The sequence below is a fragment of the Heptranchias perlo genome, chromosome 3 (genome assembly GCF_035084215.1).
Source record: "Heptranchias perlo isolate sHepPer1 chromosome 3, sHepPer1.hap1, whole genome shotgun sequence".
Taxonomy (NCBI): domain Eukaryota; kingdom Metazoa; phylum Chordata; class Chondrichthyes; order Hexanchiformes; family Hexanchidae; genus Heptranchias; species Heptranchias perlo.
Window position 1 is genome coordinate 86707810 of NC_090327.1, and position 24569 is coordinate 86732378.

Consider the following 24569-nt stretch of genomic DNA (forward strand, 5'->3'; position numbering starts at 1 on the left):
CAGAGCAGTGTCCTAGGTCCAACTATCTTTAGCTGCTTCATCAGTGACCTTCCCTTCATAAAGTCAGAAATGGGGCTGTTCGCTGATGATGGCAAAGTGTTCAGCCCCATTTGCAACCCCTTGGATAATGAAGCAGTTCATGCCCGCAAGCAGTAAGACCTGGACAACATCCAGGCTTGGGCTGATAAGTAACATTAGAACCACACAAGTGTCAGGCAATGACCATCTCCAACAAGAGAGAGCATACCCGCCTCCCCTCAGCATCACTGAGTTCCCCACCACCAACATCCTGGGGGTTACTATGATCAGAAATTGAAATGGACCAGTCACACATGTTCCATGGCTACTAGAGCAGGTCAGATGCTGGTTATTCTGCGGGGAGTGGCTCACCACCTGACTCCCCAAAGCCTTTTTACTGCCTGCAAGGCACAAGTTGGGAGTGTGATAGAATACTCTCCACAGCCTGGATGGGTGCAGCTCCAACAACACTCAAGAAGCTGAACGCTGCAGCCCCACCACTTAAAATATCCAGGTTTAAAATGGGCAGTCGCTTACATCGGTGAAAAAAGTGATAACCATTATCCATTTGCATTAACGTTAATTTCAAAGTTGCCGGTTTTAGCGTCTTAAGTGCTCCATTTATTTCGGCAGAAACTTCTGTGTTTACTCACTATTTGCACCTCTTTAAGATGCACAGAATGCAAGAACAAGCATAAGTAAATAGCACCTCCTGCACTTATTGTAATAAAAGAGCCTTATTGAGGCAGACTTCACTACCCTTAGGCTACAATTTAAAATGCAGGTTTAGTATCCCCGAACACTGCCTCCAAATTTTTCTTATGAATTATATATAGATTGTTTTTTAAAAAAAAAATTAAGTTCAATTTACTCCAGCAGTCTTTCATAAGCTAGTGAAAGAAAATCAGACATGTTGATATTGTGGGGATATTATAGCAGTAATACAACACTTGTAATTTTATTTATGCCAGACACAAAAATACATTTCATGTCTTTTCTTTTAAACAAGCATCTAAACAGAAAATTTGTTATGACCGGAATAGCAACATCTACAAAATCTTAAAACTAGACAAAGTGTAAGGCATATTGCAAACCCATTTCATTAATGACTAAAAGAACAACTGCATCGACATAGCAACCCATCAGGTCAAAAAGTCAAGGCACTTCACACAACAAAATTACTTTTGAACAGTATGATTTTTAATTTTATTAACGCTACCACATTATACTGGCAATTGCGTATAGTGGGCAAATCGCATTCGCACGAACGTGCCCGCTCTAAGCGGTGGGGATTGTATCCGGACAAAGCAGTCTGCTTGATTGGTACCCCATCCACTGCCTTAAACAATCACCGCCTCCACCATTGGCGCACAGTGGCTGCAGTGTGTACTATCTAGAGGATGCACTGCAGCAACTCGCTAAGTCTTCGGCAGCACCTCTCAAACCCACAACTCCACCACCTAGAAGGACAAGGGCAGTAGGTACCTGGGAACACCATCACCTCCAAGTTCCCCTCCAAACCACACGCAATCCTGACGTGGCCGTATATCGCCGTTCCTTAATTGTTGCTAGGTCAAAATCCTGGAACTCCCTACCTAACAGCACTGTGGGAGTACCTTCACCATATAGACTGCAGTGGTTCAAAAAGAAGGCTTGCCACCACCTTCCCAAGGGCAACTACGGATGGGCAATAAATGCTGGCTTTGCCAGCGATGCTCACATCCAGAGAATGAATAAAAAAAGTGAAATTTTGTGCATTTCCTAATGGGCATAAGTTCAGTGCTAAACCGTTACTTATCAGGTAATTATACTTTGAGACACCACAAGGAGATGATTGGCAAGTATTAATGGTAATGCCGTGAGAATTCCGCAATAAGTGGAGAAGCTTCTTATTTATCCAAGGATGCATTTTACTAGCGGGCAAATTTAAGTCTTTCCTTCCCTGTTTTTGACTTCAGTATGTGTCTTTTGAAATTAACCTTTCTTGCGCTGTGCCCAGTTTCCATAGGGATGCTGGTAATAGCTTTATTAAAATTGGAAATTTACCAGGAATTCAATTGTCTTCCCCCCCCCCCCCCCCCCCCCACCCACCCTCAGCACAATACTCCTGTATGAAAGGCGATTCTTCTACATAGAAATAAGCTGAAGAGAGGAACAAAACAGTTGCATATTTAGCTGGCAGGGTTTTCTTTATAGATTTGGATGACTTCGGTGTGCTGGGTGGCTCACATCTATAGCTCCTATTTAAATTAATGGAGCAGTTTTAAGACATGCTTTTAACCAGTATCACTGGAGCAGCTTAGGAGATCGGAAGCCTCAAATGGGTCTCTAAGACTGAAAGGGTGAGGGTATCTCTTTGAGGTTACCTTTGGTATTTTTGGGGAAATGTGGGTGCAAATTAAACAGCAAGCAGTTGCCCTTAGCATTACCATTTACTTAAGTAGTAACTAAGTCTCTTTAGGTGGTACATTGCATATCAGCCTCTTGTGACAAACAACCACACTGCAGCTTTTTCCTTCTGTTTAAATCCCATTATTAAGTACTTGGCAAAAAGAAAGTAGTCTAAAAGGTGTTTGAGTTACTGATCTTTCGGTCCAAATTAATAACTAGTTTAGCTGTACACTTGGTGGTTTGTCCTGATGTGAAATAACCCTGTTAACAGTATGAGGTAGTTTCACAAATAGGAGAGCTAAAATGGTTGCCAATTGTGCTAAACCATTTTGCTGCTTTTGCAGTTTTCGTGGTGCCTAATTAATGTAGTGCTTCCACACTAGCTCTGTAGGTTGTGCAAATTTTTCTTAAAAAGCACATGCACTTGTATACAATTCTATTCAACATCACTTTGTACTATAAGGTTATTAACCCATTCACTTGAGTATCTTCTACTGCCAATAGTAATTTGATCAGTGATATTCCTGGGCTTGAATGAAAATATTTTGTTAATAATTTGATCACCAGGTGTCAGCATTGATGCACATTTCATTGTTGAGACCATTTTCTATTACAAGATTGAGTTTGTTTTATTTTGAGACATTGCTCTATGAATATATACTTTTTTCAAGGTATTGGTATGTACTCTGATCCTTTGATACTTTATTTTTCTTCTTGTAAAAATGATGTCACCAGGTGAACAAAATGGGAGTCGGAACCCTGGTGGTTTACAGATTGGCGATCTTGTAAATATTGATCTGGATCTAGAGATTGTCCAGTCGTTGCAACATGGGCACGGTGGTTGGACTGATGGTATGTTTGAGACATTAACCACCACTGGCACAGTCTGTGGCATTGATGAAGATCACGACATTGTAGTACAGTATCCAAGTGGCAACAGGTATGTAGGAAAAGTATCAGAAGAGTAAACCACACGGGTAGTGAAATATGTCAAACAGGTCTTCAGCATACAGCACTTTGGTTCTTGAAGTTAAGCTTCTAAATGAGTATTTTTATATCCATAGGTGGACATTCAATCCTGCAGTTCTTACAAAGGCTAATGTGGTTAGAAGTGGAGAGGCAGTTCAGGGAGCGGAAGGTGGATCGTCACAGTTTAATGTTGGTGACCTGGTTCAAATCTGTTATGACTTGGAGAGAATCAAGCTTCTTCAGCGAGGTCATGGAGAATGGGCTGAAGCTATGCTCCCTGTAAGTAGAAATTACTTTTCTTAGCTACATTTTAGATTGCATTTACATTGCCATTTTACTGTCAGTGGTGGAGCAATTTCAGTTTTGCACAGATGCTATGTTGCCTGCCCGGTGCCAGGGTTAAGGACATCTCTTCGCGGCTGGAGAAGAACTTGGAGAAGGAGGGAGAGGATTCAGTTGTTGTGGTCCACGTAGGAACCAATGACATAGGTAGAACTAGGAATGAGGTTCTGCTGAGGGAGTTTGAGGAGCTAGGGTCCAAATTAAAAAGCAGAATCTCAAAGGTAATAATCTCTGGATTACTACCTGAGCCACGCACAAATTGGCGTAGGGTCAAACAGATTAGATGGTTAACTGTGTGGCTGAAAGGGTGGTTTGGGAAGCAGGGCTTTCAATTCATGGGGCACTGGCACCAGTACTGGGGAAAAAGGGAGCTGATCCGTTAGGACGGGCTCCACTTAAACGGAGCTGGGACCAGTGTCCTGGCGAATCGAATAACTAGGGCGGTAGATAGAGCTTTAAACTAATAAGAGTTGGGGGGAGGGCTCAGGTAAGGGTAAATTTGTAAGTCTAAAGAGAAAAGTCAAGGCTGTATAGCAGAGTAGCGATTTGGATTAAAAACAAGCCGTGTTAGGAAGGGACAAAGAGTTTAACAAAGGTAATAGGGCATTGGTGACTAAGATCAAATCAGGGAAAAATAGTAAAAAGTTAAAATTAAAGGTGCTATATCTGAATGCTTGAAGCATTCGTAACAAGATAGATGAATTAATGGTATAAATAGAGATAAATGGGTTTGATCTAGTTGTCATTACTGAGACGTGGTTGCAGGGTGACCAAGGTTGGGAACTAAATATTCCAGGGTACTTGACTTTTAGAAAGATAGGCAAAATGGAAAAGGTGGGGTTGGGGGGGTGGGTAACCCTGATAATAAAGGATGAGATAAAGACAGTAGTAAGAAAGGACCTTAGCTTAGAAAATCAGGATGTAGAATCAGTATGGGTGGAGCTAAGAAATAACAAGGGACAGAAAACACTGGTGGGAGTAGTTTATAAGCCCCCCAACAGTACTTATAGCGTTGGTCAGAGTATAAATCACGTAATTAGAGGAGCATGTAACAAGGGTAATGCAATAATCGTGGGCAACTTTAATCTTGGTATAGACTGGGCAAATCAAATTGGCAAAAGTAGTTTGGAGGACAAGTTCATGGAATGCATTCAAGACAGTTTTCTAGAACAATTTGTTGAGGAACAGGCTATTTTAGATCTAGTATTGCATAATGAGACAGTGTTAATTAGTAATCTTAGAGTTAAGGACCCTCTGGGGCAGAGTGATCATAATATGATAGAATTTCATATTGAGTTTGAGAGTGATGTAGTTAAATTTAAGACCCTCGTTTCGGACTTAAACAAAGCCAATTACATTGGTATGAGGGGCGAGTTGGCTAAAGTAGACTGGGAAATTAGATTAAAAGATATGACCGTAGATAAGCAATGGTAAACATTTAAAGAAATAATTCATAATTCTCAACAAATATACATTCCCTTGAGGAATAAAAACTCCATGGGAAAAGTGATCCAACGTGGCTAACTAGAGAAGTTAAGGATAGTATCAGATTAAAAGAAGAGGCTTACAATGTTGCCAAAAAGAGTAGTAAGCCTGAGGATTGGGAGGGTTTTAGAAATCACCAAATGATGACGAAGCAATTGATAAAGAGGGAGAAAATAGAATATGAGAGTAAATTAGCAAGAAATATAACAACATGTGATAGTTTCTATAGGTATATAAAAAGGAAGCGATTAGGGGAAGTAAAAGTTGGTCCCTTAGAGGCTGAGACAGGAGAAACTATAATGGGGAATAAGGAAATGGCAGAGATGTTAAAGAAATATTTTCTATTTCACATTAGAAGGCACAAAAAACATACCTTGGTTGTGGGGAACCAAGGGTCTAATGAGAGTGAGGAACTTAAAGTAATTAAGATTGGTAAAGAAAAAGTACTGGAGAAATTAATGGGACTAAAAGCCTACAAATCCCCTAGATCTGATGGCCTACATCCTAGGGTTTTAAAAGAGGTGGCTGCAGAGAAAGTGAATGCATTGGTTTTGATCTTCCAGAATCCCCTAGATTCCAAAACGGTCCCCGTGGTTTGGAACGTAGCAAATGTTACCCCGCTATTCAAGAAAGGAGGGAGAGAGAAAACCGGGAACTAAAGGCTAGTTAGCCTGACATTCAGTAGTAGGGAAAATGCTAGAATCTATTATTAAGGACGTAGTAACAGGGCTCTTAGAAAATCATAATCTGATTAGGCAGAGTCAACATGGTTTTATGAAGGGGAAATCGTGTTTGGCAAATCTATTGAAGATTTTTGAGGGTGTAACTAGCAACGTAGATGAAGGGGAATCAGTGGAATGCCTTTCAAAAGGCATTCAATAAGGTGCCACACAGAAGGTTGTTACACAAGATAAGGGCTCATGGGGTTGGAATTAATATATTAGCATGGATTGAGGATTGGCTAACAGACAGAAAACAGAGTAGGAATAAACGGGTTATTTTTGTGTTGGCAGGTTTTAGCTGGTCGGGTGCTGCAAGGATCAGTGCTTGGGCCTCAGCTGTTTACAATGTATATCAATGACTTAGATGAAGGAATCCAGTGCAATGTATGCTGACGATACAAAGCTAGGTGGGAAGGTAAGCTGTGAGGAGGATGCAAAGAGTCTGCAAAAGGAGATAGACAGGTTAAGTGGGCAAAAAGGTGGCAGATGGAATGTAATGTGGGGAAATGTGAAATTATCCACTTTGGTAGGAAAAATAGAAAAGCAGAATATTTTTTAAAAGGTGAAAGACTTAAAAAAAAAAATAAAAAAAATGTCAGTAGCCAGAGGGATTTCGGTATCCTGGTACACGAATCACAGAAAGTTAACGTGCAGGTACAGAAAGCAATTAGGAAAGCAAATAGTATGTTAGCCTTTATTGCAAGGGGGTTGGAGTAGAAGAGTAAGGAGGTCTTGCTGCAGTAATATAAGGCTCTGGTGAGGCCACACCTGGAGTACTGTGTACAGTTTTGGTATTCTTACTTAGATATACTTAGAGGGGGTGCAACGAAGGTTCACTAGATTGATTCCTGGCATGAGAGGGTTGTCCTATCGGAGAGATTGTGTAAAATGGGCCTATATTCTCGAGTTTAGAAGAATGAGAGGTGATCTCATTGAGATGTTTAAAATCTTAAAGGGCTTGACAGAGTAGATGCAGAGAGGTTGTTTCCCCTGGCTGGAAAGTCTAGAATTAGGGATCATAGTCTCAAGATAAGGGGTCGGCCATTTAGGACCGAGGAGAAATTTCTTCACTCAGAGGGTTGTGAATCTTCGGAATTCGCTATCCCAGAGGGCTGTGGATGCTCAGTCATTGAGTATATACAAGACGGAGATTGATAGAACATCAAGGGAAATGGGGATAGGGCGGGAAAGTGTATTTGAGGTCAAAGATCAGCCATGATTGTATTGAATGGCGGAGCAGACTCAAGAGGCCTTATGGTCTTCTGCTCCTATTTCTTATGTTCTTATGCTGAACTGGCAGTGTAAACTCTGTGTCGGGGCCTGACCTGAATCTGGAATAAAAAGGAAAGGTGCTCCTTAGAAGGAGTAGACTTTCACTGCTTCAGTTTGACACCGCATGGAGTATAAATCCAGTGTGCTGTCAAACATGTACTCAATTTAAGTGTTTAGAGGACAGCTGCCCTCTTATTGGGAATCCAGTCTGCTACTCAGTTGCTCTTTTATTCCTTGCAGTTTTGCTCCTTTCTCCCTCTGTTGTTTTTGCTATTTGCACTCCATTTCCATGTTTCTAGAACTATGCTCTTACTTCCTGAGTTGTGTGGCTGCAGCAGAAAAAGTTGTGCTTTTGAAAACTGTCAAAATGTTGCAAGGACTTGTGGTGATTGTACTACCTTCTGCATTTAATATACTATAGGGGAACTGCAGCAAATGTGTCCATATAACATTTACAAGTTTCTGATCTATTATAAATGCTGTGAAGTATCCAGAAAGAAGGAACAATTCTGAATTCAGAGCATTGAAAAGTAAAAATACTCTGAAGAAATACTATTCCACTATAGAAGGGGTTCTGATTTTTTTATAAGGAGAGGAAGGCTTTACAATATGCTATGAAAAAGAGAAGAGCAAGAACGGAAAAACTATCTTCAATCCTTTATCGTTTTTCTGTATAAATTTGGTCAAACTAGTTAGACGCTCGTGAACATCAGCTAAAATTTGAAAAGCACTTTGAGAGTAATGAGGTTAAAACATTAATATCAGGGTAAAATGAGTACATGACTGGGTTCGTTCTCAGTCATATGTTCATAATCTTTTTGGAAAATATGTCGCACGGAAATAGTGATATGTATATGACCTTGTAACAGCTTAAGCCAACTGTAGTTTTGAAATCTTGTCACATCATTGTAGAGCTTGGATATGAGAATGAGAAATACACCAATCTGACCAGGATGCTTTGAAAGTAAAGTGCTCCATTGCCAAATTTGGCTGCTATAGGGTACAAGTGCAAATTAAGTACAGTATTGAAAATAATGAAATTGTTCCACCACCCAATGCTACTAGCTTATTGTCTAAACTGTTAAACAATTTTGTTTTAATACACAGACTTTGGGGAAAGTTGGGCGCGTCCAACAGATTTACTCTGACAGTGATCTGAAAGTAGAGGTTTGTGGTACATCTTGGACATACAACCCTGCAGCTGTTACTAAGGTGGCATCAGCTGGATCTGCAGTGAGCAATGCATCTGGTGGTACATATCAGCTTCTGAACAAGTGGTGTTCGTCTTTTTCTTCATGTTTCCTTGTTGTATACCACAGTTATACTATGTCGGTGTTGATCACTGGTGCTGAAAGGGCAGTTTATTGCTGTCCCTGCAATTCAGCATCAGTGAAAATGAGAACACTTCCAAGAAATGGTTTGCTTAATTTTGTTTTAATCATTGACAATGTCACCAACAGTTAAATGTTTGTAAGCAGTGTTCCGTACATGCATTTCAGTATGTGCATGTGCAGCTCACCCTGCCCCTCCGCTCCAGAGCAATGAGTGTGCATTATCATTGCAGCTCATAGTTCACGTAACTCGAAAAATATTGGTGCAATATAACTAGCATCAGTTTCTGTATTACCCCTAAAATCTCTCTTTACTACTGCACCTCCCTAACATTTGACAGTGCCTCTTTTGCCTATTTAGCATTCCACTCTGCCCCTTAATATCCCCAGCCCCCGAACAACCTATTTCCCTTCACTCTATTTAAATTTTAGTGCATGTTGAACTGCTATTAAAAAGTGAAAATGACCCCTCAGACTGAGAAATGCAGGCCTTGGATGTAAGGAGAAAATAGTGGGACAGCAAAATAAGGAGGTCCAGGCCTGAAATGTCACCGGCCTGTATGGAGCAGGCTGATGGCCGAGAATGTGCTGGTGAGTGGCCGACACCTGGGGTGGGATGTTGAGAATGGCGGGAAGGGATTGATAGAGGCGAAGAGCCAGAAAGTGCCGAGCACTGGCTGCTGAGCAGCCGACCAGTGATGGCAAGTAAGAGCAAAGGACAGGTGAGAGGAGTCTGATGGAAGCAAAGAGTAAGAAAGGTGCCAAAGGTTGCCAGGCGTGACTTGAGAACAGTCCTGCATTGGACCCTTGCTCCCTAGGTAACTGGGCATGGAGGGTGCTGGGAGAATGCACATAAGTTGAATGCAAAGTTTATTAGGCCCCTGAAAAATATCTAAATTAAGGGGTCTCCCCATAATGTGACTGGAGTGCATATGTAGAGACTCTGCTTGTTCAGCTTATGTATCAGTTTTGTAATTGATGCCTTTTCACACCAGAAACATTGAACCAGTTCCTTTTTATTAGAAAGTTATGGCACAGAAGGAGGCCATTCGGCCCATCGTGTCCGTACCGGCCGAAAAAGAGCTATCCAGCTTAATCCCACTTTCCAGCATTTGGTCCGTAGCCCTTTAGGTTACGGCACTTCACGTGCACCTCCTAGTACTTTTTAAATGAGTTGAGGGTTTCTGCCTCTACCACCCCTTCTAGCAGTGGGTTCCAGACACCCACCACCCTCTGGTGAAAAAATTTCTCCTCAACTCCCATCTAATCCTTCTACCAATTACTTTAAATTTATGCCCCCTGGTCACTGACCCCTCTGCTAAGGGAAATAGGTCCTCCCTATCCACTCTATCTAGGCCCCTCGTAATTTTATACTCCTCAATTAAATCTCCCCTCAGCCTCCTTTGTTCCAAAGAAAACAACCCCAGCCTATCCAATCTTTTCACATAGCTAAAATTCTCCAGCCCTGGCAACATCCTCGTAAATCTCCTCTGTACCATCTTTCCTGTAATGTAACCAGGACTGTACGCAGTACTCAAGCTGTGGCTTAACCAATGTTTTATTCAGTTCTAGCATAACCTCCCTGCTCTTATATTCTATGCCTCGGCTAATAAAGGAAAGTATCTGGTATGCCTTTTTAACCACCTTATCTACCTGTCCTGCTACCTTCAGGGATCTGTGGACATGCACTCCAAGGTCCCCTTGTTCCTCTACACCTCTCAGTATCCTCCCATTTATTGTGTATTCCTTATCTTGTTTGCCCTCCCCAAATGCATTACCTCACTTCTCCGGATTGAATTCCATTTGCCACTTTTCTGCCCACCTGACCAGTTCATTGATATCTTCCTGCAGTCTACAGCTTTCTTCCTCACTATCAACCACACGGCTAATTTTTGTATCATCTGCAAACTTTTTAATCAAGCCCCCCCACATTCAAGTCCAAAAAGTAAGGGATCTACTACTGAGCCTTGCGGGACCCCACTGGAAACAGCCTTCCAGTCACAAAAACACCCTTCAACAATTACCCTTTGCTTTCTGCCACTGAGCCAATTTTGGATCCAATTTGCTAATTTCCCTTGGATCCCATGGGCTTTTACTTTTTTGACCAGTCTGCCATGTGGGACCTTGTCAAAAGCCTTGCTAAAATCCATGTACACTACATCAAACGCATTACCCTCATCGATCCTCCTTGTTACCTATTGGGGAATAGAAATTGAGCTTTCCTTTGTGGTTGATTGATTCAGAGTGTTTGCTGTGGAAAGCAATCAGAAACTAGACAAAAAAAATTAGAGCTCCCTTTCAGCCAGCATTACAGATTGGTGCTTTAATCTGCACATACCACAAAAACAAGCAGGAAGTCATAATTTATCTCCAATACCTGCCAATAAATTTCTAACCCTAAGACTTCCAGTACTACTTGCTGCCCTTGCTTCTCACTTCCCGCGGCTCCAGTGCGATGGACGTTGTCACTTAGTTGCTACTGTCTTCCCATCTTACATCTGACACTGTCCTTGCACCTAATGATCTCTCATCGATCTAGGCCCTTGGTTAACATTCACTTCCTGCCCTGCCTTGACATTGCAGTCCTGCTCACTCCTGAGCCTCTGCTTCTCAGCTCTTGAGCAATTCCATGGGAATGAATTAGTTATTTAAAAAATTAAGGAAAAAAGTTTTATGCTTTGTTGGATTGGAGGCTTAACGTGTTCTGTCTACAAATTTTTGTTTTATCAGAGCGTCTGTCCCAACTGTTGAAAAAACTATTTGAAACGCAGGAGTCTGGAGACATCAATGAAGAACTCGTTAAAGCTGCTGCTAATGGTGATGTTGCGAAAGTGGAAGAAATATTGGGACGACCAGATGTTGATGTGAGTCTTTTGAGTACACATCTTACTCCTTTGTGCAAACCTGCTAATATATTTATTTTTTATTTTGTGACAGTTGGGACAGAGGAAAAAAAAATTCTGAGGCAGATATTAATGTAGCTTTAAAAATATGTAAAAAAAGTCCAAAAGATTGCCACAGTGATATTTTAAATGGGTATTTACCCTTTAATTTTCATCCTTCTAGTTTCCTTGAGTAACGTGCTGCCTGTGATCAGTAGGCTGAATGACCTGCTAATTGGCCTTTGGCAGGGCCACTTCGAAGAAGCCAACAGAAGGCACTTGTGCAGTCTGGGCATTGACTCTGATTCTGCTGGGCCCCAATCCACTGGTGTGGAGAGATGCCAAGAGGAGTTCAGGCTTCTTCCCACAGATAGGAAAAGGAAGGGATTAATAAAAAAAGCAGTGTGTTGTATTCAATCTGCACTTCACAATGTGGCACAGCTTGTCAGTACTCTCCGCAAAAAGCAGGACAAATCCAATCCGGCCAATTACCACCATCAGTCTACTCTCAATCATCAGCAAAGTGATGGAAGGTGTTGTCGACCGTGCTATCAAGCGGCACTCACTTACCAATGACCTGCTCACCGATGCTCAGTTTGGGTTCTGCCAGGACCACTCGGCCCCAGACGTCATTACAGCCTTGGTCCAAACATGGACAAAAGAGCTGAATTCCAGAGGTGAGGTGAGAGTGACTGCCCTTGACATCAAGGCAGCATTTTACTGAGTGTGACACGAAGGAGCCCTAGTAAAATTGAAGTCAATGGGAATCAGGGGGAAAACTCTCCAGTGGCTGGAGTGATACCCAGTACAAAGGAAGATGTTAGTGGTTATTGGAGGCCAATCATCTCAGCCCCAGGACATTGCTGCAGGAGTTCCTCAAAGCATTGTCCTGGGCCCAACCATCTTCAGCTGTTTCATCAATGACCTTCCCTCCATCATAAGGTCAGAAATGGGGATGTTCACTGATGATTGCACAGTGTTCAGTTCCATTCGCAACCCCATAGATAATGAAGCAGTCTGTGTCCGCGTGCAGCAAGACCTGGACAACATCCAGGCTTGGGCTGATAAGTGGCGAGTAACATTCGCGCCAGACAATTGCCAGGCAATGACCATCTCCAACAAGGGAGAGTCTAACCTCTTCCCCTTGACATTCAACAGCGTTGCCATCGCTGAATCCCCCACCATCAACATCCTGGGGGTCACCATTGACCAGAAACTTAACTAGACCAGCTACATAAATACTGTGGCTACAAGAACAGGTCAGAGGCTGAGTATTCTGCGCGATTGACTCGCCTCCTGACTCCCCAAAGCCTTTCCACCATCTACAAGGCACAAGACAGGAGTGTAATGGAATACTCTCCACTTGCCAGGATGAGTGCAGCTCCAACAGCACTCAAGAAGCTCGACACCATCCAGGACAAAGCAGCCTGCTTGATTGGCACCCCATCCACCACCCTAAACATTCACTCCCTTCACCACCGGCGCACCATGGCTGCAGTGTGTACCCTCTACAGGATGCACTGCAGCAACTCGCCAAGGCTTCTTCGACAGCACCTCCCAAACCCGTGACCTCTACTACCTAGAAGGACAAGGGCAGCAGGCGCATGGGAACAACCCACCTGCACATTCCCCTCCAAGTGACACGTCATCCCGACTTGGAAATATATCGCCGTTCCTTCATCGTCGCTGGGTCAAAAACCTGGAACTCCCTTCCTAACAGCACTGTGGGAGAAGCTTCACCACGTGGACGGCATGCGGTTCAAGAAGGCGACTCACCACCACCTTCTCAAGGGCAAGTAGGGATGGGCAATAAATGCTGGCCTTGCTAGTGACGCCCACATCCCATGAACGTATTTTTTTAAAAAAAGCTTTCAATTTAAAACAGCGAAATGCCATAATATTGCTTGCTGATCTATATTGGTTCCTGGTCCGGCAATGCCTCGATTTTAAATTTCTCATCCTTGTTTTCAAGTCCCTCCGTGGCCTCGCCCCTCCCTATCTCTGTAACCTCTTCCAGCCCTACAACCCTCAGATCTCTCCGCTCCTTCAATTGTGGCCTCTTGCACATCCCCAATTTTCATCGCTCAACCATTGGCGATCATGCCTTCAGCTGCCTAGACCCTTTGCTCTGGCACTCCCTCCCTAAACCTCTCCGCCTCTTTATCGTTCCTCCTTTAAGACGCTCCTTAAAATCTACCTGCTTGACCAAGCTTTTGATCACCTGCCCTTCTGTAGCTTGGTGTCAAATTTTGTTTGATACTGCTCTTGTGAAGCGCCTTGAGACGTTTTACTACATTAAAAGTGCAATCTAAATGCAAGTTGTTAAAATGGAGGATGTGGATGTTGCATCACTTTTTTAAAATAAAAAATGAAGTTGCTACTTTGTGAAATCTAACATCTCGTTACGCTAAGGTCATTTTGCTTAGTGTTATCACCTACCTTCAGTTCGACCCGCTTTCCTTCATAATACATCCTACAGTTTCAGTCAAGTTCGATCCAGTGAACCCGAGCTTGAGACAGCACAGAAAAATGCTGCATTGACTTGGTCAAGAGCAGAGTAAAGACTAAAAAATATCTCTGGGATCCTAATTTTTAAAATTTCAAAGCATTGTTGTATATTTCTCATTTTAAATAAACTAAAGTCCTGCTTGAAGTGTTTAAAATGTATTGAAATATCTGTGTGTGTGTGTGTGTGTGTGGAATTATAGCCAGGGGTTGAATAAATTAAATAATTCTGCAGTTGTAATGGTGTAGATTTGCCACAAGGTGACAGAATTTGTTCCAATTGTAAACTCTAAACTCATTTTCATGAGTGTGGTGTTTTGTTCAAGCTGATAAAAGTGAAAGCCAAGGGTTTAGAATTACTACAGAAGGCCCAATGAAATAGTCTATTCAATTTGCAAATAGTTCTGAAATAGCTTTGCATAAACACTTGCACGTCCAAGTATAGAATTCCATTCTACCACATCAAACAATAGTACAGTCTACTCCTTTTAATTTGAAGATACTAAACACAAATTTTGTTAATTTGATTTTCTTTCAAGCAGAAAATGGCTCCTGTGCTGTTTCATTTAAATAGCTTTTGAATTATTGGATAATTTAATTTTTTTCAAGCAAAAATCTACTTGGAATTATAAGTACAAAACTATATCCCAGATGGTTCTAGATTAAACAAATTGTTTTTAATACCAAAGTATAAAATGCTTACTAATTTTTCTTGCTTTGTTACTCAACTCATTTAATATTGTCCATCTAGTAAATGTGAAATTGTTTTTGGTTGAGTTGTGCAAGAATATGATGAGTGGCAGTGTAACCATTTCAAAGTAAGAATTTATAATTATCCTACAGAAATATATTTTTGGGCATATAGATTTTTTTTTTCTGTGCGCATCAAGGTAAGGGATATTATTTGCAAGGAATGGGACCGTTTTCATTTCAGAAACCGAGTGTCAGGATCCAGCGTTTCCCTCAGGCCAGGTCTAGCACAATTCGATGCAGAATAAAGCTGCCATACACTTCCTCAGTAACATGGCTTAGAGCACTCCCTACAGCACCATTGTGACCGTTTTCCATTTCCCACATCAGCCGCCTTGTGGCTTCTGAGTGACGCTGCCAATGAGTCCTACATTAAGGCAATTTGTGATGTGGGCCCATGCTCAGTAGGAAATGGATTAAGACTGCTCAAACCGATTTCATGTGGAGACCTTGCAGCCACCCAGACTTTTAGTTACTGAGGTGAAAAGGCAAGTATCTAACCCATTGTGCCACCCAATTTTTCCTACCTCCTTTTAAAGTTTCCATGGCCTGTTTTAGATTCCTTTTGCACACTATTCTGTAACTTGCAGAACATCTATCTACCTGTTTTGAGATTTAAACCAATTTTGCTGTGTTGTTGACCTCTAGAATTTGTGCAGGAGCTGCTTCGATTGGCCTGCCCTACGTTAAATCTATATGTTTTCAAAAAAAAAACTAAAATAGTATGGTTGTCATTCTAGTGAGTTTGTAGGCCAGTGACTTATCATTGCATAGTACTGTGCTGTGTGTTGGTGAATCAATTAAGTTGAACCCCATGAGTGTTCCAAGCATAGGTGTTTCTTGCTGAAGATTCATTAGTATGAATAACCTAGAATCAGTTGGGACTTGATAAAATTGAAGTGCTACATTAACCTGTTACATACCACGTAATTCTAATGTAAGTAACAATGCAGTGAAGAAACACATACATAACTGGGTGTAGTATGATTCTTGTATTAGTGATATAATACCAAACATATTCTGATTGTCTTGTGAAGTAGAAGTTTGACCAATACGCAGACTTTAATACGAGAAACTATGCTAAAATACTTCTTTGTTGGACCGTTTCATGTTATGGATTTGGGAATTTTTGTTGAAGGTCAAATTTTCATCTCTAGTGTTTAGTTGGAATCTAAGAGCACAAGAACATAAGAAATAGGCCCTCAAGCTTGCTCTACCATTTAATCAGATCATGGCTGATCTTCGACCTCAACTCCACTTTCTTGCCCAATCCCCATATCCCTTGATTCCCTTAGTGTCCAAAAATCTATCGATCTCAGTGTTGAATATACTCGATGACTGAGCATCCACAGCCCTTTGGGATAGAGAATTCCAGAGATTCACCACCCTCTGAGTGAAGAAATTCCTCCTCATCTCAGTCCTAAATTGCCCGCCCTTTATCCTGAGACTGTGCCCCCTAGTTCTAGACTCTCTAGCCACGGGAAACAGCCTCTCCACATCTACCCTGACAAGCCCTCTAAGAATTTTAATACGTTTCAATGAGATCACCTCTCATTCTTCTAAACTCCAGAGAGTACAAGCCCACTCTACTCAATCACTCATTGGACAACCCTCTCATCCCAGGAATCATTCTAGTGAACGTTTGTTGCAGCGCCTCTAAAGCAAGTATATTCTTCCTTAGGGAAAGAGACCAAAAGTACACAATAGTCCCAGGTGTTGTCTCACCAAAGCCCTGTGCAATTGTAGCAAGACTTCCTTACTCTTGTACTCCAACCCCCTTGCAATAAAGACCTAGAATCAGTTGGGACTTGATAAAATTGAAGAACATCTATCTACCTGTTTTGAGATTTAAACCAATTTTGCTGTGTTGTTGACCTCTAGAATTTGCCTTCCTAATTGCTTGCTGTACTTGCATGTTAACTTTCTGTGTTTTGTGGACAAGGACACCCAAATCCCTCTGAACACCAACATATGATAGTTTCTCACCATTTAAAAAATTATGTTTTTCTGTTCTTCCTACCAAAGTGATTAATCTCACATTTTACTCCATCTGCCATCTTCTTGCCCACTCACTTAACCTATCTATATCCCTTTGCAGACTCTGTGTCCGCCTCACAACTTACTTTCCCACCTAGCTTTGTATTGTCAGCAAACTTGGATACATTATATTCGGTCCTTTCATCTAAGTCATTAATATAGATTGTAAATAGCTGAGGCCCAAGCACTGTTCCTTGCGGCACCCCACTAGTTACAGCCTGCTAATCTGAAAATGACCCATTTATTCCTATCCTCTGTTTTCTGTCCGTTAACTAATCTTTTATCCATGTTAATATATTACCCCCAACCCCGTGAGCCCTTATCTTGTGTAACAACCTTTTGTGTGGCACCTTATCAAATGCCTTTTGAAAATCCAAATATACTACATCCATTGATTCCCTTTTATCTACCCTGCTAGTTACATTCTCAAAAAAAACTCTTAATAGGTTTGTGAAACACTATTTCCCTTTCATAAAACCATGTTGATACTGCATAATCATGATTTTCTAAGTACCCTGTTACCACTTCCTTAATAATGGATTCCAGCATTTTCCCAATGACTGATGTCAGGCTAACTGGCCTGTAGTTCCCTATTTTCTCTCTCCCTCCTTTCTTGAATAGCGGTATTACATTTGCTACCCTCCAATCCACTGGGACCGTTCTAGAATCTGGAGAATTTTGGAAGATCACAATCAATGCATCCACTTTGTCAGCTTTTAGTCCCACTAATTTCTTCAGTACTTTTTCTTTACTAATATTAATGACTTTATGTTCCTCCCTCTCATTAGACCCTTAATTCCCCACTATTTCTGGTATGCTTTTTGTGACTTCTACTGTGAAGACAGATACAAAATATTTGTTTAAGTCTCTGCCATTTCCTTTTTCCCCATTATAATTTTTCCGGTTTCAGCCTCGAAGGCACCCACATTTACTTTCACTACTCTGTTCCTTTTTACATACTCTTACAATCTGTTTTTATATTTCTTGCTAGTTTACTCTCATTCTATTTTCTCCCTCTATCAATTTTTTAGTCATCCTTTGTTGGTTTCTAAAACTCTCCCAATCCTCAGGCATACTGCTCTTCTTGGCAACATTATAAGCCTCTTCTTTTAGTCTAATACTATCCTTAACTTCTTTAGAGTCATAGAGTCATAGTCATAGAGTCATAGAGTTATACAGCACGGATAGAGGCCCTTCGGCCCATCGTGTCCGCGCCGGCCATCAAGCCCTGTCTACTCTAATCCCATATTCCAGCATTTGGTCCGTAGCCTTGTATGCTATGGCATTTCAAGTGCTCATCCAAATGCTTCTTGAATGTTGTGAGGGTTCCTGCCTCCACAACCCTTTCAGACAGTGAGTTCCAGACTCCAACCACCCTCTGGGTGAAAAAGTTCTTTCTCAAATCCCCTCTAAACCTCCCGCCTTTTACCTTGAATCTATGTCCCCTTGTTATAGAACCCTCAACAAAGGGAAAAAGCTCCTTAGTATCCATCCTATCTGTGCCCCTCATAATTTTGTACACCTCAATCATGTCCCCCCTCAGCCTCCTCTGCTCCAAGGAAAACAAACCCAATCTTCCCAGTCTCTCTTCATAGCTGAAGCGCTCCAGCCCTGGTAACATCCTGGTGAATCTCCTCTGCACCCTCTCCAAAGCGATCACATCCTTCCTGTAGTGTGGCGACCAGAACTGCACACAGTACTCCAGCTGTGGCCTAACCAGTGTTTTATACAGCTCCATCATAACCTCCTTGCTCTTATATTCTATGCCTCGGCTAATAAAGGCAAGTATCCCATATGCCTTCTTTACCACCTTATCTACCTGTTCCGCCGCCTTCAGGGATCTGTGAACTTGCACACCAAGATCCCTCTGACCCTCTGTCTTGCCTAGGGTCCTCCCATTCATTGTGTATTCCCTTGCCTTGTTAGTCCCTCCAAAGTGCATCACCTCGCACTTTTCCGGGTTAAATTCCATTTGCCACTGTTCCGCCCATCTGACCAACCCATCTATATCGTCCTGCAGACTGAGGCTATCCTCCTCGCTATTTACCACCCTACCAATCTTTGTATCATCAGCGAACTTACTGATCATACCTTTTACATTCATATCCAAGTCGTTAATGTAGACCACAAACAGCAAGGGACCCAGCACCGATCCCTGTGGTACCCCACTGGCCACAGGCTTCCAGTCACAAAAACAACCTTCGACCATCACCCTCTGCCTTCTGCCACTAAGCCAGTTTTGTATCCAAAGTGCCAAGGCACCCTGGATTCCATGGGCTCGTACCTTCTTGACCAGTCTCCTGTGGGGGACTTTATCGAAGGCCTTACTGAAATCCATGTATACCACATCCACTGCGTTACCCTCATCCACACGCCTAGTCACCCCCTCAAAAAATTCAATCAAATTAGTCAGACATGATCTTCCCTTGACAAAGCCATGTTGACCATCCCTGATTAATCCTTGCTTCTCCAAGTGGAGACTAATTTTGTCCTTCAGAATTTTTTCCAATAATTTTCCTACCACTGATGTTAGGCTCACTGGCCTGTAGTTCCCCGGTTTTTCCCTACTCCCCTTCTTGAATAATGGTATTACATTAGCGGTTCTCCAGTCCTCTGGCACATCCCCTGTGGCCAGAGAGGTTCTGAATATATGTGTCAGAGCCCCCGCAATCTCCTCCTTTGCCTCACACAGTAGCCTGGGATACATTTCGTCCGGGCCTGGCGATTTATCCATTTTTAGGCCTGCTAAAACCGCCAATACCTCCTCCCGCTCGATGTTAATATGTTCGAGTATATCACAGTCCCCCTGCCGTATTTCTATGTCTACATCGTCCTTCTCCATAGTGAAAACAGATGCAAAAAATTCATTTAGAACCCCTCCTACATCTGCCGGCTCCACACACAGATTGCCATTTTTGTCCCTAATGGGCCCTATTTTTTCCCTAGTCATCCTCTTACCCTTAATATACTTATAAAACATCTTAGGATTTTCCTTTATTTTGCTCGCCAGTGTTATTTCATGGCCCCTCCTTGATCTCCTAATTTCTTTTTTAAGTATCCCCCTGCACTTTTTGTACTCCTCTAGGGCTTCCTCCGTCTTTAGCCTTTTGTATCTGCCAAAAGCCCTCCTTTTTTTCCTAATCCATTCTCGTATATCCCCTGACATCCAAGGTTCCCTGGAGGTCTTGGAACCACCCTTGACCTTTACAGGAACATGTTGCCATTGTATGGTCTCAATCTCCCTTCTGAAAGACTCCCATTGCTCCGATGCGGATTTTCCTACAAGCAGCTGATCCCAGTCCATTTTGGCCAGATCCTGCCGTATCCTATTAAAATCGGCCTTCCCCCAATTTAGAACCTTTATTTCCGGCCCCTCCCTGTCCTTTTCCATGACCACCTTAAATCTCACCGAATTATGGTCACTCTCACCAAAGTGCTCACCTACTAGCACTTCTTCCACTTGGCCGGCCACATTCCCTAGAATTAGGTCCAGTACCGCCCCCTCTCTTGTAGGACTTTCTACATGCTGGCTCAAAAAGCTCTCCTGGATGCACGTTAAGAATTTTGTACCCTCTAAGCCTTTTACACTCTGAGTATCCCAGTTAATATTGGGGAAGTTGAAATCCCCCACTATTATTACCCTATTATTTGCACAATTTTCTGAGATTTGCCTACATATCTGTTCCTCTATCTCCCCCTGACTGTTTGGGGGCCTATAGTACACTCCCATCAAAGTGCTTGCCCCCTTTTTGTTTTTAAGCTCCACCCATATGGCCTCATTAGAGGAACCTGCTAATATATCATCCCTCCTTATTGCCGTAATTGATTCTTTAATTAATATTGCGACCCCCCCTCCTCTTATACCTCCCCCTCTGTCTCGCCTGAAGATTCTGTACCCCGGAATATTGAGCTGCCAGTCTTGCCCCTCCCTCAACCATGTCTCTGTGACAGCAACAATATCATACTCCCATGTGTTTATCAACACCTTCAGTTCATCCACCTTATTCGCAAGACTCCTTGCATTAAAATAGATGCCATCCAGCCTTGCCCTCACATATTTGCCCTGTTTTCCAAGCTGACTTGTTTTTTTCTCTATATTTGGCTGCACATCACCCCCTATTGTAGCTCCACTCTGTATCCCATCCCCCTGCCAAGTTAGTTTAAACCCCCCCCAACAGTGCTAGCAAACCTCCCCGCAAGGATATTTGTCCCGCTCTGGTTCAGGTGCAACCCGTCCGACTTGTACAAGTCCCACCTTCCCCAGAAGCAGGCCCAGTGATCCAGGAAACTGAAACCCTCCCTCCTGCACCAACTCTTTAGCCACGCATTCATCTGTTCTATCCTCCTATTTCTATACTCACTAGCCCGTGGCACTGGGAGTAATCCAGAGATTACAACCTTTGAGGTCCTGCTCTTTAATCTGCTACCTAGCTCCCTAAATTCTTGATGCAGGACCTCATCTCCCTTCCTACCTATGTCGTTGGTCCCAATGTGGACCACGACCTCTGCCTGCTCACCCTCCCCCTTGAGAATGCCCTGTAGCCGCTCAGTGACATCCATGACCCTGGCACCAGGGAGGCAACAAACCATCCTGGAGTCACGTTTACGGCCACAGAAACGCCTGTCTGTTCCTACGGATGGATCACTTTTACCCTGGAGTTTTTATTTCTCAATTTAATATTTGTTCATTGAGAATTATGAAATATTTAAATGTTTGCCATTGCTTAACTACTGTCATACCTTTTTATCTAATTTCCCAATCTACAGTAGCCAACTCGCCCCTCATACTATGTAATTGGCTTTATTTAAGTTTAAGACTCTAGTTTCTGACTTAAGTACATCACTCTCGAACTCAATGTGAAATTCTGTCATATTGTGATCACTCTTCCCCAGAGAATCCCTTACTATGAGATTACTAATTAACCCTGCCTCATTACACAAGACAAGATCTAAAATAGCCTGTTCCCTGGTTGGTTCCGTGACGTATTGTTCTAGGAAACTGTCTCGAATGCATTCCATGAACTCGTCTTCCAAACTACCTTTGCTAATTTGATTTGTCCAGTCTATATGAAGATTAAAGTCCTCCACCATTATTGCATTACCTTTGTTACAAGCTCCTATTATTTCTTGATTAATACTCTAACAGTATAGCTACTGTTAGGAGGCCTGTAGACTACTCCCACCAGTGTTTTCTGCCCTAATGGAGGTGGCCCTATAGACATTTTCCATCGATGCCAGCTTGGCTCATTTGGTAGTACCCTTTTCCTCTAGGTCAGAAACTTGTGGGTTTCAGTGCCTCTTATCAGGGTTTGACTTCATAATCCATACCTGACACTCCAGTGCAGTGTTGAAGAAGAGATGCCATCTGCATTGTTGGAGTTGCTATCCTTTGGATGAGAGATTTAACCAAAATCCCACTTCCCAGTGGATGTTGAAGATCCCATGGCACTATTCGAGGAAAAGCAGGAATTCTCCGTCTCCTGGCCAATATTTAAGCAAGACCACAAAAAAAAGTTAACTGGTCATTCATCTCTTTGCTGTTTGTAGAACATTCTCGGCACAAAATGGCTGCTGCATTTGGCTATATAATCGTTATTGTACATCAAAAGTAATTAATTATGGGAACTGCTTTCAATTATTTATTTTAAAGCATATTAATGATTTTATGGTAGCCAAATATGACTCTCCAAAAGTGGATTTAAGGGAGCTATTATTTCTCAATAGTTTGTTGAAGTTCCGTGTAGAACTTCATTTTTCATAATGAAATTTGCCTTAAAGCTTTTAAGTTGGAAATGTTATTTTAGAGTTGGGAAAGAACAGTGTTTATGAATTTACATGATGACAGAAAATGATTGTTCGTTTTATTGTGTTAAACTTGCAGGTGAATGGTCAGTGTGCAGGACACACTGCAATGCAGGCAGCTAGCCAGAATGGACACGTAGATGTTCTGAAACTTCTTCTCAAACACAGTGTTGACTTGGAAGCTGAGGTAGGTTCTTTGGATTCTTTAAATTGTTGGCATTTACATAAAATTATTGTTCATATTGTATTGTATTCTAGCATCAGCCCTAAACTTATTAGCTGCCACATTGAACTGCTGCTTGGCACATCAGCACATGGTGCTACAAGAGCAAATAATGGCTCCTTGGTTTAAAAATCAGATATGAGCACAAAAGAATAGTGGTTAGCTGTATAAATAGCTCTGAAATTAACAGGAGTCGAGAAGCCGTTGCTACTGAGTGGAGATTTTTGTACTGATTATACAAGTGTAGATGGGAGCAGCAAGATGTGGCAATGTGATAGAAAGGCTGGATTAATGGGAATATGTCAGAAAATATTGCAGTTTGGCCTGATTAGTTACGTATTTTTCTAATTTGGGTATTATTTTTGGTTTGTATTTTAAAGTTACTTTTGTGTTGAATAGTAGTTCAGTACCTGCTCTCCTTAGTAGGTGGCTAAAGGATCAAGCAATCTGAAATTCTTTGGCACAATAACTTCAGTGGTACATCTTCAGTGACTCTCCTAGTCAAGGGATCTATTGTCTTTATGTTCAGTCCTTCAAGTCAGCATATTGCCTCTGGCATATTCTGTTTCATTATGGAACAATGAAAATTTGATTTATTAACTGTGACAAAGGAGAGTTCTGCATTTTATGCCCTACGATTTTAGAGGTAAAATGGAAGCTATCTTCCCTTAACCCAATTTCAGATTGGAGGCTGGAGATGGATGGTCTGTGGGATCAGGCCAGATTATTAGAACTATATATTAGTCAGGATACAGAGGCTTGCCTTGTGTGTAATTAGGTTGTACTTGATCAAAGCACAAACAGGCCCTGGGTAAACAAACATTGTGTGAATGAATACCTGCTCACCGGTCATTGTCTGCTCCATTGTTTTTGTCCATTCCTGCCCCTTGTGGCTTTTATTCCATTATGCACTAGAGACTTCTCTCAATATCTTCAGTTCTACCTAGGGATCTGAAGTCTCTGGATTGGTCATTCACATCATCCTCATACAACTATTCATTGTGAAGGTCTATGGAACATTTGTTTCATCCAAGAGTCTGGCCATTTTTCAGGCTGTGTACGAAATATGTTCTGAAAAAGATATTCTAACTGATTCCTTCAATTTAAATAGTGTATGTTAAGTAACTTCCTATGTGTTGCTGCATCTATATTTGTAAGTAAATACTGCTATTCATTTTAGTCTATATCTGACATTGTTGCGCTTTTCACCTTTTGAAGAATGCCGTGAGCAAACCACATGATTTCCAATGGCCATATCACAATAAAAAGGTATCTGTTAATCCTGTTGTACACTCTGAAACAGCAGACATGAAAGTACAAGTTTCAGTTCATAGGGGACTTAGGCTGCCTTTTTGTGGTGAAGTGTTGGGAGAAAGCACAAACTGTAATAATTGGTAGCAGCCATGGTGAGATTAATATCACTAACAGACCAAAAGGGCTGTTTAAAGTTTACATTTTTCAGTAAATCATCAGAAGCAAACAGCGATTACTGTGAGCACATGTTCAGAATTTCTGTAGTGGAGAAACAGGAAACTGGAATAAGACTGGAATCAGCTAAGCAGCAAGATGAAATGCATTCCAGCAGGAGCAGGGAAGGAAAACTAAAGCCAGTGCACACCAGTTAATGCTTAAATTAGAGGCTAAAAAGGAACTCTTAAGTGCAAAGTTGAAGAAAAGGAGCGACAATGCCAGTGTGAGGAAACACTACACACATGCAAGGTGCAAGAAAAGGAGAAGAAGCACCCGAGTTGGCAGAAAGGGTCATAAATACTATGAGATCAGTAAAAGGAGATTCATTTGATTCATGCCATATTATGTTTCTTTAATGACCCAGCTTGAA

General features: G+C 41.9%; 1 protein-coding gene and 1 long non-coding RNA gene across 4 annotated transcripts in view; one reads left to right on the forward strand and one right to left on the reverse strand.

The window, feature by feature from the left end:
- The window catches only part of LOC137317146 (uncharacterized), a 51262-nt gene extending 28011 nt beyond the window's left edge, over positions 1–23251 (reverse strand). Inside the window, exons 1-3 of one of the 2 annotated variants that reach the window (XR_010961636.1) lie at positions 23140–23251; positions 22033–22184; positions 3040–3655 (exon numbers count right to left, since the gene is read on the reverse strand). This is a non-coding gene — a long non-coding RNA (uncharacterized lncRNA). Of the gene's footprint in view, positions 1–3039; positions 3656–22032; positions 22185–23139 lie in introns of those variants that run through there. The other variant, XR_010961635.1, reaches the window with a different exon arrangement.
- Positions 1–24569, forward strand: part of mib1 (MIB E3 ubiquitin protein ligase 1) — a 176970-nt gene that overhangs the window by 39697 nt on the left and 112704 nt on the right. For both annotated transcript variants that reach the window (XM_067980727.1, XM_067980726.1), the window contains exons 6-10: positions 3145–3349; positions 3474–3657; positions 8307–8451; positions 11261–11394; positions 22586–22693. In XM_067980727.1, the coding sequence (XP_067836828.1) occupies positions 3145–3349; positions 3474–3657; positions 8307–8451; positions 11261–11394; positions 22586–22693 (776 nt within the window). The remainder of the gene's footprint in view (positions 1–3144; positions 3350–3473; positions 3658–8306; positions 8452–11260; positions 11395–22585; positions 22694–24569) is intronic.